The sequence below is a fragment of the Musa acuminata genome, chromosome BXJ1-6, assembly GCF_036884655.1.
Source record: "Musa acuminata AAA Group cultivar baxijiao chromosome BXJ1-6, Cavendish_Baxijiao_AAA, whole genome shotgun sequence".
In the NCBI taxonomy this organism is placed as follows: Eukaryota; Viridiplantae; Streptophyta; class Magnoliopsida; order Zingiberales; family Musaceae; genus Musa; species Musa acuminata.
The window spans coordinates 7,557,718-7,574,473 of NC_088332.1; the positions used below are offsets into that span (position 1 = coordinate 7,557,718).

The 16,756-nt window shown below is 39.2% G+C and overlaps 2 protein-coding genes across 2 annotated transcripts; both read right to left on the reverse strand.

Annotated features, from left to right (window-relative positions):
- Window positions 1-1,668: 1,668 nt before the first annotated feature.
- On the reverse strand, window positions 1,669-11,320 carry LOC135675977 (retinoblastoma-related protein-like). Its single transcript, XM_065186689.1, has 18 exons — window positions 10,945-11,320; window positions 10,737-10,838; window positions 10,527-10,660; window positions 10,347-10,443; window positions 10,213-10,259; window positions 7,445-7,646; window positions 7,237-7,303; window positions 6,949-7,128; window positions 6,646-6,839; window positions 5,683-6,553; window positions 4,755-4,908; window positions 4,591-4,660; window positions 4,296-4,472; window positions 3,995-4,114; window positions 3,796-3,922; window positions 3,588-3,700; window positions 2,179-2,294; window positions 1,669-2,094 (listed from the first exon to the last, which is right to left on the reverse strand). The coding sequence occupies exons 1-18, from the start codon at window positions 11,053-11,055 to the stop codon at window positions 1,944-1,946; spliced, it is 3,033 nt and encodes a 1,010-aa protein (XP_065042761.1). The 5' UTR covers window positions 11,056-11,320; the 3' UTR covers window positions 1,669-1,943.
- Window positions 11,321-11,808: 488 nt separating this feature from the next.
- LOC135675978 (multiple organellar RNA editing factor 8, chloroplastic/mitochondrial-like) lies at window positions 11,809-16,441 on the reverse strand. Its single transcript, XM_065186690.1, has 4 exons — window positions 15,984-16,441; window positions 15,045-15,142; window positions 14,894-14,959; window positions 11,809-12,886 (listed from the first exon to the last, which is right to left on the reverse strand). The coding sequence occupies exons 1-4, from the start codon at window positions 16,361-16,363 to the stop codon at window positions 12,090-12,092; spliced, it is 1,341 nt and encodes a 446-aa protein (XP_065042762.1). The 5' UTR covers window positions 16,364-16,441; the 3' UTR covers window positions 11,809-12,089.
- Window positions 16,442-16,756: the final 315 nt, after the last annotated feature.

Below are 16,756 nucleotides of genomic sequence, written 5' to 3' on the forward strand. Positions count from 1 at the left end.
GAGAACATGAACTTAATTTAGCTAGTTAATTTCATAGCTATAGGATCATATTTGTGGATCAATTTCATGAGTTCCTCAGAACCCAAACTACTTTTGAGTTGAACAGCCACATGATCATTTGGTAAGACTGCCCCTATGATTATTTACTCAAAACAGTGTATTGGATGCCTTTGGTTGATGCTCTTCACAAGCTTGCAACATCTTATAAGTTCCTCTTTAGTTTATCTTCCTACCAAACTCTTCTGGTCTCCATTACCATCTTGTATAATTTACTCCATTTGTTGAATAATAATAATAATAATAATAATAATAATAATAATTATTATTACCATCTCAAATTTTGTTGTGCACTGACTCTTTTAACCCCTACAAATTTTGCTTACAATACCAATTTAGCATCTTAGTACCCACACACTTTTTTTTGCCAACATCTTTTACTCGGTTAAGATGGTCAAAGTAGTTTGTTTTCGGTATATTTCATGAAATATAAATGAAACTTCTCATTCTTCCATGAAATATAATCGATCTGTTCAAACGAGTGTGTGTAAACAAATATATTCATCCATCTTTGTATATCCATTCAAGTGAATCCGTACAAACAAAATCGATCCATCCTCGCATATTCCTTCATTCTGGACACTCTCCTTGCACCTCATCCATATCCATACTATCATCACCCAGTGAAGATATATTGGACGATAGCTCTCTCCTCGCACCACCTCTTCCAAAATCATAATAGTATCTTCATCTAGGAAAGACGTTGGCTGATAGCATTCTAAACGCTCTGCTCGCACCCCATCCTCCAAAGTCATACACTATCATCACCCAGTGAAGATACATTCCGGTGGTGACACTCTAGACAATCTCATCGCACCTCATCCAAAATCGTACTATCCAAGATACATGGAATGACAACATTCTCCTCGTCCCTCATCCAAAATCGTATTATCTTTATCTAGTGAGGATGCATTGGGTGACGACATTTCGAATGCTCTCATAGCACCTCATCCATAGCTATACTATCATCACCTAACGACGATACATTGGGCGATGGCATTCATCCATAGCTATACTATCAAGATATATATCGAGCGACAGCACTCCCCTCGCACCTCATCCAAGTTGTACGTCATCGCATAATGAAGGTATGTTGGACGACAACACTCCGCCCAGTTAGTCGCGCCTGGATGCTCCCCCTACCTCCTCATCTAAGTCGCGGCCTCTAAAGATTTCTATAACCTCCCAGCATCGCCCGCTTGCAAGCGTTCTTCATCTTCTTCTCGTTCTCTCCTCAAGTTTTCTGGTGACGTCGTCCGTTGCCGATCAACCTGCAAGGAGGAGGATAGCACCACCATCGGAACGCTGATGACCTATGGCGGTGGCTGCCACATTCCTCGGCGGCATCGACGACTAGAGGAGAAGTCATACAGCATCGCCGGCCCACTCGTTGCACCAACCATCCTCTGTTACCTACAAGTGTCACCCTTGCTTCTTAATATTAACGATCCATGTACCCCGAATTAAACTCAGTTAAATAAGAATGTTATCAAGACTAGATAAATTTGTAAGATACATTCACCCATAAATCCAATAAGTAGCACACACACACACTACAAGATCTCTATGTGTGCACTTAGAGAGGTCCCATCACAGCAAGTGCGAGCTATATACCTAAGAAAATAAATAAAAATTTTATTAATTTAAATCAGTCATTCAACATACATAAGTCGCACTTTGGACGTGTATAGCAATTGGGGAATGACATGCAGCAGCTCTGTTGGTTATTCTACAACTCGAGCTGCTAACTCTATATTTCTATGTACCTATCAGTAAGCACATGTACAAACCACGAATCAAACTTGAGATTCTCCTGGGTAAAAACCTAAACTATTGTACTGGTTATAGATTGGCTAGTTAAAGGCATGTGTGTATCAGAGAGCTATTCAGGGGTCAGGTTCGTCACGCTTCATGGGCAAGTTGGTAGTGGCACAGGCATCTGAGGAAGCAGAACTGTTCTTCCCGAGAATGCGAGCGACTACCGAGTCACTCACGATGTCGAAATTTATTCTGCCCTTAAGATTCCTGCCATCGCCGCTGGAAAAGTCCAAGTAACAATGGGAAATCAAAGCATCCCCTGAGAGGCGAAATTGACCAAGTTTTTTGTTTCAGTATACATACCCATTGAGGCGGTTGTTGATGGCAGTTAAGTCACTGGATGGACTTCGATAAGCATGAGTGCTCTCACCGATGCACGCATAGAAACTCCTTGAACTCGGAGAAATCAAAGCATCCATCTGTTCAAACAAGTAAATATGTTGCTCACTAACAAGCTCATAACCGGTAAAAGAAACCATATAAACCCTACCGGTAACTACCACAAAGATATCCCTATAGCATTAACCAACTTGATAAGACTGTGTGCAGAGGTGCCGAGTACTTGGATTTATTTATGATAAAAAGGTAGGAAGAATCTCATAAGACATTAGTGTGGTATGTGTTTCTATAAAAATGACCAAGCAGCCATAAACAAGCCATGTACTCAGCTGTCGGTCAAGGATTTTTTCAAGAAGGGCCAACTAATGCTCCAACAATCTCATTCAACAAAGTTCTATATCTAGGATGTCAGTTTATCTGGAATTTAACAAAAATGTAAAATTACACTATAAAACACAAAAGGAAATAAAGAAACATCAGAAAAAAAAAGAACAGATGAACAATTTTGAAGAATACAAAGTTAAAGATGGATATACACCAATTCAAATGATCCCCAGTTGATTATCAACTGTTACAGTGAGATTTGAACCACACTAATGGCTGGTTTCACTTTTCTTTTTTCATTTTCCTAATCTTTAATATTGAGCTCAACATCTGTGCATCTAAATATGCTAGAACGCACAAAGATGATAGGAAAAATCTTATCATACATGGACACATTCATTTTGATCAATATCTGCAGAACTATAGCTAAAATAAGATCATTCTTAATCTTTGTTTTGGCAATGCAAGTCTAAATGAACTTCAAATCAGATATTACCAAAAAAAACAAACAAATATTAAAGCTCTATTATGATACAAAATATGTATAGTAGACTAATAAATAACCAAAATATAATTTTTAGGGTCATCCAAGCATTTCTATAAGAAAATTAAATTTAATCCATACAATGTTCTGAATGATCTCTGGGTTGTGCATAAGTTCATGACCAGTACTTCAGAGTTTAAACACGTTGATTAAAGCAGTTTGATCTGAGAAGTTTGATAAAATTATTATGAAAGTTTGTCCAAAGTTCATTGGTAAAATGCTACATCTTATTTTTTTCTCAATAAAATACTGATTAGGTGTCTGAAAACAGCCTAAGGGAACATACACATAACTGAAAAATTGCATCATACATATGCACTATGGTTCTCATTTCTCATCATCTATTCACCTCATTTCAGTTTTACGGATCCTAATCCTTCAACAAAGAGGATCATCGGCAACAAAATGATTTCAAAGAATAGAGAAGGCATTATGTTGCATGTATTCTGAAAAACAGTTCCCAATTCCATCAAACAGAATTACATAGTCGAGCATGAAGACACACCTTTGTTTGTCGTAAGGGAGAAACATAGACATTATGCGCAGCAGAAACTTTCTTTGGTGACATATCAGGAAGATTTGGGAATGAGGACAACTTAGGTGACCCAGGAACTTGACCTGTTTGGCATAACACACACGCAAAAATCAGATTCATCAGTAAAAGTTTCAGAAATCACCATCCAACAATCAGAGGGAAACAACAGGCAACATACTGTCAGCATGATTCTTATCTTCTGCAGCAACTCCAGCTGGGACTAGCTCCACCAACAAAGGCTTTACAGATGGAATAAATATTTGATTGTAGAAAGTAATAATATTCACATATTCCTGGACCATTCTCTGTTTGCAGCTGGCAACAGATTAGAAACTTAATAAGAAATTAAGTTAGTTGGACTAGCAAAAGTATTTTACCCCATTTCGATTTGCTGATGGCACAGCGACAAAGATGTTTTTGACAACATGAGGTTTACACTGTGGTTGAGTCTTGTAATAATTGACAATACTCTTGAAGGTCAGATCTACACGACAAACCTGCACCAAGCAACATAAGCTTTGAACTTAAAGATTGTCATGAAAAAAAATAAAAAGGTAAGCATTTGCAAAATTCTGCCAAGTTGATTAATAGGCTTTGATATCATCTGCCTAAACATCTAAAGAAAACAAAATTTGACTAGTAACAAGAGGTAGCTTCTGAGGAAGTAAATTGGTGTACCTTAGCAACTCCATACAAGCTGCACAGAATAATTTGATCAATGTGTCGGTTGAAAAAAAGAGATGTCCTTTGACAAAGGATTTGTTGAAACATACGGTAGACATATTCCAAAATTTGCTGAGACAGCTGTAGCTTCTCACCCAAGCTTTTGATCCTTATAGCAGCTAACTTCAGAATCTACAAGGACCAAAAGACAAATAGTTGTCAAATCAAAAGGCAACATCATAAACAATAAACAAATACAATATCCACTAAAAAAAAAAAGTAACTAACACAATATCTAGTAAACAATTACTTTATTGCAGAAAACTCTAATTACTGTTTCAGCACATATTTCCCCTCCGGCAGGGTTAGGTTGGGAAGGACTGCAAATGAGAACCAAATGGATAACTGGCGTTAGACACAGACCTGATATGTTTCAAAATTAGAGACCAACAAAAGAGCAATTCAAACACAAACCTTGCAAATTTGGACTGGAGAGGTGGTGTCTTGAATTTGAGATAATTAAAGGTCAACATGTGTTCCTTGCGTGTTGGTGTAGAATTACATTGCACAAACAGACTTCTGTTTTCGGTGCATGGTCTCTTTGGTGATCTGGCATCGTCCCTGTTATCTGCAGTGGGAGTAATATGTTTGAAAATCAACACTGAGAAATATGGCAAAGTTCAGGAAGATGATAGTTTGTCTGGAAAACTGATATTTTTGTTCTAAAATTGACTTGAGACATGTCAAATCCACTATGGCCACTACAATATTTAGCATGTGAATCCTCATTCAATCACTTTTCTTGTTCAAAATGGCAATTTCCTTTCCCAAAATTGAAGAAACACCAGTGCAGTCGGTGCTTTCATGGGCAGCTGAGATTGTTGCAGACCTTAAAGCTCAAGACATCAAGCTAGCTGCTTCAACAATTTGAAGATTGTGGCCCTGACATTTAATAATCAAAAGAATAAAGAGATAAACTTGGACCATCAATGGGCCGATCCAAGGGAAACTACACTATTAGAAAACCTAAAATTTTTATGAACTTCTCTCTAAAGATCCAGGTACGAAAAGGCAAAATAATCATCCACATAGAAGTTTTCAGCAGCATTGTTTGTCATGCAGACGAGTTAGTTAGGTGATTATGTTGTATACATTTTGCCTTTTGGTCACAAAACAAAGCATTATTTGTTATGCTAGTTATGCAGATCATTACTAACAGAACTTTTAGAAGTTCTCATGCACACTTCACCCTGTTTTATGCATATTTGTTCCACAGCATGTAATAGGTTCTCTAAGTAATTATTAACAGAGACTGCAAAGATTGTTATTTATTGAAGAACAAAAACCATAAGCCAACATGATTTCTCAAGACCATGAATATTCATCTAAAGGATAAAGCTACCTGGACAAGTAACTGCTTTTTGGGAGAGCTCAGGAAGCAAGTCTGCAATTGAATTATCATGATGCATTCCAATTGCATCAAGAGATGGCATTGGTTCAGCTAATAGCCCCAGGCTATTTATTTCTGCAGCAAGAGCTGGCCTAGCAATGATCAAAGAATTGTATAACGATGAACCCCTCTCCCATGCCATGCTTTCAAGGAGTCGCTCTTCCAAAGAATTCAGATGTCTCTTTAACTCTCTTGGTAGAGTCTCTTCGTATCTAATGAAAGTCTCGATCACCCTGCTCATATCAAAAGCTGTTAATCCAGTTCTATCCAGGACAGCAGGAAACATCAAAATAACTGTCTTGTGTGTTGCCAAAACTAATTCTGCAGAACAAGCAAGCATGCACCGATGAAAACGCTCATTGGATAATAGTGATGTAAGATTATTATGATTCAGGAATCGTGATTCTGCTAGACAGATTTCCCTCAACACCTTATAGTACAACTTAAGGGCCTCCATTTTTCTCTCTTGTGCCCATGCCACGTCTTCAGTCATGTTAACACTCTGAAGACTCCCAGAAATGGATCGTTCTCCAAAAGAACTACTTGGAAAAATTGCCTCCAGTATTATGTTGGCCCTTCGGGTCACAGTGCTAGTAATGTCTTGATCACAAGATGTAAGGAAGTGCTCAAGTTCTGCTGAAGGTTTGTAATGAAGAGGGGAAATAAAGTCTCGAAGCCACTTCGCAGTTGTCATTGCTGTGCTTACAGGTGTTGGAGCTATCTTAGAGTTACAATTGAGCGAACCATTTAACAGTGGAGGAGAATGAGGAGTCAAAAGGCTAGCTGCCCACTGTGCAGGAGAGGCTAAGTCATCCAAATTCGACTGCAAAATATAAAATGCACCATAAATATACTTCCAAAGGGAAAATTAGTTAACAACAGTGGAGTAACACGGGCATGCTTAGGCTAACATACCTTAGTGCTGAATAACCTAGTAGTACCTCCAGACACGTTTTTAGCATCAAGTAAACTATCTTCAGTGTTTATGAAAATGCGTTCATCCAGCTCATACTTAGCGTTCAATAAATCACTATAATCTTTTTCTAAAATTTCCAAACTTGATTGCAATGACTTCTCCTCCAGCAAATCCTCAAAAACCTTCAGTCCTTCTGTCATCAGGTATAGTTTTAAAGAAATTACCTTATTGTAATTAAAAAAAAAGTGTTCATAAACTAGCTTCTGGGACAATGGAGAAAAATGCAGTAGCAATTTTCTTACCTGTATCAATGTGGTCTAAATTTTCTGTTTTGCATCCTGAAGCACAGCACGGATTCTTCTTCAAAATATCTATTATTAGAGAGTAAGTTACTTCCATTGATCTCTTCAAATCATCTTCAGAAGTATGATAAATTTCAGATAAAGAAGCAAGAAGGTTCACTCTGCCGTTTGATTGCTTAACTGAAACACAGGAGTTAAAATCAACCATATGTAGGTCGTTAGCAACATGTTAGAACCAGAAGCATTAAGAAAGTAGAAAATTTAACACAAGTGCAAAGGAGCCACTACCAAAGAGGGACATGTCTTTGACAGAGAAATTCCTGAATCCTATAGGCACATGAAGAATGAGTATGGCCTGTCAATAAGAGACAAGTATTTAACATTTACCATGATGTATATATTTCCCCATGCTAACTAATATAGCATGATATCCACGGGACAGGAAATATTGAATATAAAATATGAACAGAATGAGAAAAAATGGAAAGAGACAAACCAATATAGAGACTAGTCCATTGGTGCATATCACTAAATTTTTGCAATGGGTAAAAACATGCGTGCGAAGTGCTAAGAATAGCAACCATCCAAAGCGGTAGAAGTCCTGGACATTTCCCACACTGCCAGAAGCTGCAGAATCTTGATCTTTCCTCCTCATGTTAGAAGTGGAAAAAAACCTCCCAAATGCCTTGTCATAGAACCTGGTGCCCGTGCCAAGCTCATTAGCTAATACTACCATGATCAATAAAAAGTGTAAAACAAAAAGTATCCAAACTAGTATTACCAAGTAAATATTAACCATCAAAAAATAAATAGTATAATATTTCTAAGGTGAAACAAAAATCAGAGATGACAGTTGAAAGATTAGGAAAATGCCCTTTCTACCAACAGCCCATTCACTAGCCAACCCTTATGCCAGACTAGCTAGTAGTGGTTGAAAGACAAAAAATATGCAGTGTATCTTCATTCTAATTACCACTTTCATCAAGCAAGCTACTCCATGTTGACATCTATCATCTATTTCCTCATCTTTTTCTCAGAGAAACAATTAATAGAAACAACTAATATTCTTTTGATAAGCTTTTTTTGGCCAATCAAGAAGGCAGTGCACAAGTCATAGTGTGAAACTCATGTACCTTCAAAACACTTACAACTTCAGTTAATTCCATTCCACTACAAATTGATAAGCAGCGACTGGTCATGTGGCCGGTTCAGCATATCACTTATATAACAATTTCAGCTTCCTCACTCATTTATCCAAACGACAGTTGGGGATGCATTACATCATAATGGATAAATGACCAATCAATCTCCACCTTTGACACTACATAATGTTCTATGTTAGCCTTCGTTCATTAATAGTCTCATATCAGCAAAGAAAATTAATTTGCTCTCATTAATATTTTCCACTAATTTTGTCTTAAACAAAACTTAGATGAATATGATGATTAGAGCATGTACACTAGGATATTTCACTTTTCCAAATAAACCACCAGACCAAGTTTAACTAAACTAACTCTTGCTTGACGTGTTGTTACATGAGTTGGGTTTTCAGTTATAGCTGCACATGGACTGTGACAACCTGCCAATTTAGGTTGCTCACATAAGGTGGCCCACTTGAACTAAGAAGGCTGATTGGGGAAAGTCCAATTCTCCAAAGAGATACCACTATGTTCGGACCACTACGGTGGGTTCTGGCCCTGTTTTGGCCAGTTCAGATTGGGTCCTAAACAATTCAAAATGGCTTTGAATAAAACAGATACCAACCAGCTTCAAGCACATCTCAACCAGTTCTAACCAAGTCTCAACTGGTTTCCCACTCTGTTCCTTTTCCAACTGTAACAAACGACTTTTGTGTTTTTTAATCAATTTTTAGTAATGTCCTACTGAGCCCCTTAACAAGTCCAGACTAATCAAATCCTAAATTTTAGAATGGATCTGAGTCCAGCATCAATACTGATACTTTTTTTATGAGCCCGCTTCTGGTACTTGCCAACTCTGATTCTAACTGGATGAGTTGCTGATCAGACTCAAGTCTTGGTCACATAAGGCTCAAAACTTCACATATCCATAATTTGTTAGATCATCTCTGGTTTCTTCAGAACCAAACAAGGAGCTTGCAGGATGTGATTTTGTCAAAGAGTTGATATAAGGCAATGACAGCCACTTGTTCTGAGCAAAAGTGGTTTCTTGTTCTTCAAGTAAAACTAAATTTCTCTCTTATTCAATGTGCAAATGTAGCATTAAGACACAATAACTGCCTTAAATATAGTAACTACTAGAAAGGTAATAGAAATTATTGTCTTATAGCTCTTGCTGTGTTGTAGGCAGAAATCAAGACTAAATATGTTTAGAGTACCAATTAGCTTGCAGTTTTGAAGTCCGGCAATGGCAGCCACTTGTTCTGAGAAGAAGTGGTTTCTTGTTCTTCAAGTAAAATTAAATTTCTCTCTTATTCAATGTGCAAATGTAGCATTAAGACAAAATAACTGCCTTAACTAGAGTAACTAGAAAGGTAATAGAAATGATTGTTTTATAGCTCTTGCTGTGTCATAGGCAAAATTCAAGGCTTCATATGTTTAGACTTTAGAGTACCAAGTAGCTTGCAGTTTTGAAGTCCTTTGGAGTTCGACAATTGGATCAACCATGAATTTGAGTTTGTGTTTTAAAATTAGAACAAAAGATTTGATGGTTGCAATTTATCACTGTGCCCTCAAAAACAGCACTTTTCTACTTCAAATCCATTAATCCATAGTGCAAATTTCCAATCAATAATGCATTTAGGTGGACTGATGAGATTGAAAAATCACTTCAATATCAACCATCAAAGACATAGCTTTATGAGGGATCACCTTTATTATATTTCTCTTTTTTGACCCCTTTAATCAAGGATTGACAATGTCATGGTATAAGACAGAATTAAATGACGAGTTCACTTTTTCCATGCTCAAGTTTGTAAGTTAGAGGAAAAGAGTTTCTTTGATTTTCAGAGCCATGATTTTGTCCTGATCATAAATCAACGTTGATCACCAATCACAAACATATCCAATTTTCAGTAAGAACCAGTGGTAGGCAGGTCTAGCAAATTCAATAGTATTTAACAAGGGCAGAAGGGTCCTAAGCCTTAAACATCAAATGAACGATTTTCCCAACACAATGAAGATCACCTTGCAAATTTCATCCCTCAATGAAAGATCAGAATTACTAGTGCAGTCAACAACAATCAACAAAGTGGGTGTAAAAGGATCAGGAAGTCAGACTACTTACTTGCTGAGATCAATTAACTGTGTAACATTCTCCTGCAATTCCTTCAACTGTTTATCAGGTATTAAAAACAGAAAGTCAGAAATATCAAGACCAAAAAAATTCAGAAACGATGATAATCCCACTAATAACTCTACCTCAAGCCTCTTGTCCCAGTCAGAGCCATAAAGATCAGTCAGAATATGGCCTGCCTTGAGAGGAAACAACGGCAATTCGTTGAAGAAATCCACAATTCTACATTGAAAACCATAAAAGCATTATAAATACTCCATAGAGACAACAAAACACTAACCAAAGAAAAGGCAGGAAAAACATACGCCAGATCGCAAGCTCTCAAGATCTGACACAAAGTAATCCTGCCTTCCTTTTGGCCCTCCTGTGCCTCGCCTGTGCTCAATCTCCGCACGCAGTAGAGAACAAATGCTGACCAGTATCTTCCGATCTCTTCCGGCTGATGATTACGAAAAATTACGAGAAAACCAACAACTTGAACAAAGAGGACAACTAAAGAGAAAAGAAAAGTTTACCGATCTGCTACCAAATGATGTCACAGAAGCAAAGAACAGATTTTTGCCTTCTTTAAACACATTCATCGCTTCTCTCTCGGTATTGCCACCAAGAGCCAATCCCTTCAAACCGACGAGATCACCAGTTCAGATTGCATACACAGAAAGCACTATACAGACCAAAAAAAGAAGGCGAAAAGAATATTAGGGAACTCAAAGCGAAACAAACCTTGCACAGATCGGCGAATCGATCGACAATTCTATCGCCGCCTCGATCATCTGCAGAAGAAATCAGAGGCTTGGGGTCCTCCATATGCGCGACACCCACGCCGGGGCTCATCGAACTAAATAGCTGCCGCAGCTAAACCCTAAAAGATGAATTAAAGCAGGCGGGAAATCGACGGATCTTGCCCAAGGGATCGATCTAAGACGTGACAACCGTGACGAGTCGTCACTCGATCGAGGCGGTGATCTGGGCGCGCACGGCGGCAGTTTGATTCCCAATAGGAGCAGGGAGGCAATTCGGATGTCGGTCGAGGGATCTGAGCTAAGATCCACGACGATGACCCCTTCCTTGCCCCTTGCGCCTTCTCACCTTCGGTGCTTTTTTAACCTTCCCCTCTTTATTAGAGAGAGAGTAATGATCGGATTAATCTCGACGTTTTGGCGCGCGAAAGGGTAAACATGAGTGGGCCCCACTACGCATCGTCCAAAGGCAGCGAGACGCGTGGACTCTAGGCGGGGGTGGGCATCTTTTACCGCCAAGGTTGATGGGCTTTAGGTGGACTCAGAGCGAGGCCTGGTGCCTTTTACGACTCGGAAATCATGAATCCTGCTTGGGCTCCACAACCGACCTGCTACTGCTTGGGCTCCAAGGTTCCTTTTCCGAGTAGAAAGCGGTAGCAGGCCCGGGAGGGACGGCGATTCCGAAAACCAGCGCGGTCACGGTCCAGGCTTCCCATGAACAGATTTCCTCTATCATTAACATTGGGCGTGGTTTCCTCTAACGGCAACAATGGGCCTTGTTCGGGCTAGAGAACGAAAAAGATTCAGCAGTTTGTCGTGTGCTGAGAAAACTGTACACCTAAAACACTGAAACAAGTTTCAGCAGTTTCATGAATATAACAACCAAATTCAGCATAACGAAACAAGAGTTCACTACAACTAGAAGCACTAGATGACACTTCCGTACTTCATATATTATTGGATTCATGCTCTAGAAACTAAGGGACAACCTATAAGCAAGCCTAAGCAACAACATACAGATCAAGATAAAGATCGAGTCTCCAAAGAGTGCACCCCGCATGTCTTACAACAGAAGCAGAAACTGTAGCACCTTATATCAGTTTTGTACAGAATATCCAAGGATGCTGCCTATTGATCTCTTCCAGGCAAGTCTCTTCCTTGATGAGGAGGACCCCCTTGATACCCAGGTCCACCTTGCTCGTAGTTGCGGGCACCTCCTTGATAACCAGTGCTGCCTGATGGGGAGCCAGAGAAGCCACCTTGATAAGGTGGATTACCTCCCTGATAACCAAGGTTTCCTGACGGGGAGCCAGAGAAGCCACCTTGATGAGGTGGATTGCCTCCCTGATAACCAGGGCCACTGCCTTGATATGCAGGGCCACCTCCTTGATATCCACCAGGACTGCTTCCCTGATAACCAGGCCGTCCTGCTTGATAACCAGGACCACCTGGCATATTGCCTCCAGGGTTACCACCCTGGTATCCTTGACCACCACCTTGATAACCCGGACCTTCTGGATAGCCTTGACCAGTTCCTTGATAGCTAGGTCCAGCATTTGGTGGCCTATAGCTGCTGCTCCTGTTAGGTATTTGATTCTGGTAGTTTGGTGCATTAGGTGGCATGGCATTGAAATCACGGGTAGGCACTGCAGAAACATCTCTCGGAGGCATCGGATTTTGAACATTTGGAGGCATGGCACTCTGTGCATCACGATTCCGGATCTCCTGGTTTGGCACTGGTGGTGCTTCTCTATTCTGGAAGTTCTGCATGTTTTCCCTTCTTCTCTCAAAATTTCTCGACCGATCAAAATTGCGAGGCCTGTCATTCCGCCTCGACCTCTCTTGTGCACGTGCATTATTCCTAACCCATTCTTCATGGTATTTAGGGTCATAAGGAACAGCTTTACCATCTATGAATGGTTCTCCTGCAAAGGCAGAAAAGATATTCTGTTTCTTTATCTTATGTGGTGAATTTTGCTTCAGAATTTGCATGTTAAAGTAATAGCAAAAAAAAAAAAAGATGAACAAAAAAGAACTAATCAAGTCATTCATCATACTCTGTTAATGATGCAAGTAACAATATCCAACATCCAAAGGAGGTAGGGAATGCCAAGTGATCCAATGAAGACCAAGCCTGACAATCTGAAAAGCACTAAGCATCCAGAGTAGCATCTTGCAAAGTGTCAACCGCACAAATCCGACAACATTCCTTGGAATAAGCTTTCATTTTCATGGGAGGATAAGATATGAGCCCAAATTTATATATGATAAAAAGCCAGATTAGTTAAGTCTACATGTGTGCTCATCCCCTACTTTCTTGTCCAAAATTAATAAATGCCATCTTCATTTACACATGGAAACCTATTAATTTCTAAGTACTGCAAACCCTAACAGAGACGGGACCCAGTTGACTTCAAAAGGAAGTACAAGAAGTTTATCAATATTGCATACCGCAAAGAAAGAAACAAAAGAAAACCATATTGACAAAACCTATACTCCATATGTTTCATGCTTTGTCCTATGAATGACATATCCATGTTGCTCATATATAGCTTCTCTATTTCATGAGATGAGTTTCTCATGAGGACCGAACACAATCATTACTAACAACCATCAATTATGTAAAACTTGCAATAGACCTACATACCATCCTTCATTGAAAATGATGAACTGAAGCCTGTACTTGCTTCTATGTTATGTGGATTGCTCTGAACCATCTCCTTATTCTCTTTTCTTATTCTTTTCATGTTTACTTTCAAGTTTTCCAAAAACTTTCGGTCTCCATGTCACAAACAAAAATAATTTTTATTTTCCATATTGCAGTTTCAAGTTGTCTCCTTCTTGATTCTGGCATAAACTTCACACTGCAGACCAAGCTGAATATGGTACCATGTTTAGGATCTGAAGAATTTAGCTAAAAATGGAACCGACCATAAGTTTTCTTCATAACTGAAGCATGAAAAAGCCTCAGGAAAGAGCATCACTCCATGAAACCCTTTTTATTTTGCCATCAGAAGTCTCTAAATTCATTGCACAGAGGTGCATAACAATGAACTTTGATTTAATTTCTTTAAGAAAGGCTGAAGGCAAAGGTCTTTAACTAAAGGAACTCTTAATCAGGATTTTGATCAAAAGATTAGCCTAAGGCAAACAAAAAAAATCTTCATGTTTTATAGAAGAGAAGCAATCCTGGTTCAAGTATTGGCCTACATGAACCCTCCCCCCATTTAGGGATAAGGCAATCATTTTTAAACCGATTGGTTCGGATTAGTTGTTCCTAATCGTGTATCAATCCCATTGGCCCCAACCGATGACATCCAAACCCAGGCCAATGGAAGCAAATCCTAGGCTAGTTTCATTTCAATGGATTAGATGCATTCAAATGAATCTCAACCAACACAAATGAAGTTATATCCATTTTGACACATAGTGGGCTGATCTCTGATTAATTCTAATCCAATGATCCAGGCAGACTGATCCAATTCAGTCCCAAAGTTCAATGTAAACCATGAACAGTTGCAAATTTTATAAACCTTTTGACCACAATGTACACAGCATGCAGATAAAGCTGCAATGACTGTACTATCTCATCACCTCCTTATCGCTATCACTTGTCTCGTATGCTCATCTATGCCTAAATGCTGCAAGTGCAAGTTAAAAATACAATGTCTTGGATTGCTGAATAAGAAAAAAGGAAAATGAGAAGCAATTACCCAATAATAATAGTAACAAACTGAGATCACAGGCTAGTCGTGTATAAAGGACAAAATGCTGTTTTTTTTAATCTTTAAGTTCTTTAAAAAGAACTGAGAAAAGAGGGGAGAGAATGTTTTTTTTTTTCCTTTCCCTTACCTCAACCACAATAATTTTTTTATCTTTTACTTCTTAAAAGAAAAGAGAAGAGAAAAGGGGAAGACATTTTTTTGTTTTACCTCCATAATCTTTGTTCTTAACATCCAAATATGAATCGGGCAGAACCCAACGGACCTTTGACAGAGCTGCATTATGAGTAGGAAATTATGAGAAAAAGAAGAAACATATCTTTAAAGGAGTCTAAATAAAAACTGAGTGAAACAGGCATACGCTTTATCTTATACGAGATCTCCTCAGAGACTTTACACCCAAAGGCAAAGTAATGCTTTGTCGATACTGAATAAATTGACATCCTCGCTTCTTCTTCACTGTAACATGATGTTAATTGAAGTGCAGAGAGAAGATGCAAACACAATCAAATGTAAAGGCAACTGAAACATACAGCAGCAAATAGTGAAACAATGCTTTTATAATCCAGCTAGAAGGCCTTTGATGCATAACTTGGAAAAAAAAAGAACATTATTCGAAATGTCACATAGGAACACCCAAATGGCGAACAATATGTGAATTCACATAAATTTAGATAAAAGACAAGATTAAAAAATACAAAAGTTCTGACACCAATCACTTTATAATTTATGCTGTTGTTATCTACATTTTAAATCACCTGAAACATCATAAATGAGGTACAAGATGGTAACAGATTACACAGGATAAAGCCTATGCAACCTGAAGAAAGAAACTTGTAGAGCTCACAGAAAAGTCCAGAACCAGTGAAGATATTGGTTAATTAATCATCATTTATGGCAGTATAAGCTAAAGCTACAATAAGACCCCCGTGATAGCAACACAAATGGGTAGCACATGGAGTTTATAAAACTCTTAATAATTTTTCATCCACTCTAACAACTCCAGCTATTAATCTAGAACCTTACATGAAAAGATAATGGAGCTAAAGAGAAAACCTTTTTGTTCCAAATTACCGTCACATGAACAGTGTAAACCTCAAATAACTCCAATAATCTGATAGTAGGTTACAAAGCAAATAAAAAGTAATCCCAAGATTTTATCTTTCCAGCGCTACAGGTAATTTAACCTCCTTTTTCTGTTTAATTCCCAGCGCCTAGTGCTTAAAAAATCCAACCAGTAAACCTTTTCTGTTAGAACATATAAGATTTAAAGGAGGAAAACAGGAAAAGAACATATCACCTGCCAAGGACCTCGGCCAGGGTGTTGATGTAGCTATCGATGATTTCGTCGCGGGTGAGGGCCGGATCGGGGGGCTCCATGACAACAAGCCAATGCTCGAAGTCACAACCATCGAGAAGGATAGTCTCTTTAGGAGGGCGGTTGCTCCAGTTCGGCGACGGGTCATTGAGAGAAGACGTAGTCGGCCGGGTGGAGAAGCACCGAAGCCCAGCGGCGCCACAGGTTGAGCTGAGGCGAAGCAGTGGGTAGTCGAAGGCGGCGGCGGCGGCCAGGAGGGGGCGGAAGCGGAGTAGAGGGGACGATCGGGCAAGAGGGAGCGAGATAACCCGAGAGGAGAGGGAAATGGAGTGCAGCTTCGCGATCAATGTTCGCCCCGCCATCACGTCCCGGAGATTAAACCCTAGAAATGTCGGCTAGAGCGTGGACGGAAGAAACGAAACAGAGGCACCATGGGATTTTAACGGCGATCAAGTGCTATATACGTGCCATAATGAGCCGGCTAAAAGGGGGCAGGATCCACTGAGCCTTTTGGCCCAATATAGTTCATGTATGGCCTTTGTGATGGGCCCTTACAGCAAATTGTCTATCCCTTCCTTTTCTTTTCATCTTTGTATACTTCCAATAGAAAGCAAGGTGGCTCCACGGGTAGGAATCGGGTAAGGAAAGAGTGTTTCTTCCCCACCTCTAATGTTAACTACCAAATTAATTCTTAGACGATGTTGTCGACGACTCGAGTTACGACAGATGTTGTTGGCGCACATCGTCGGGTAATT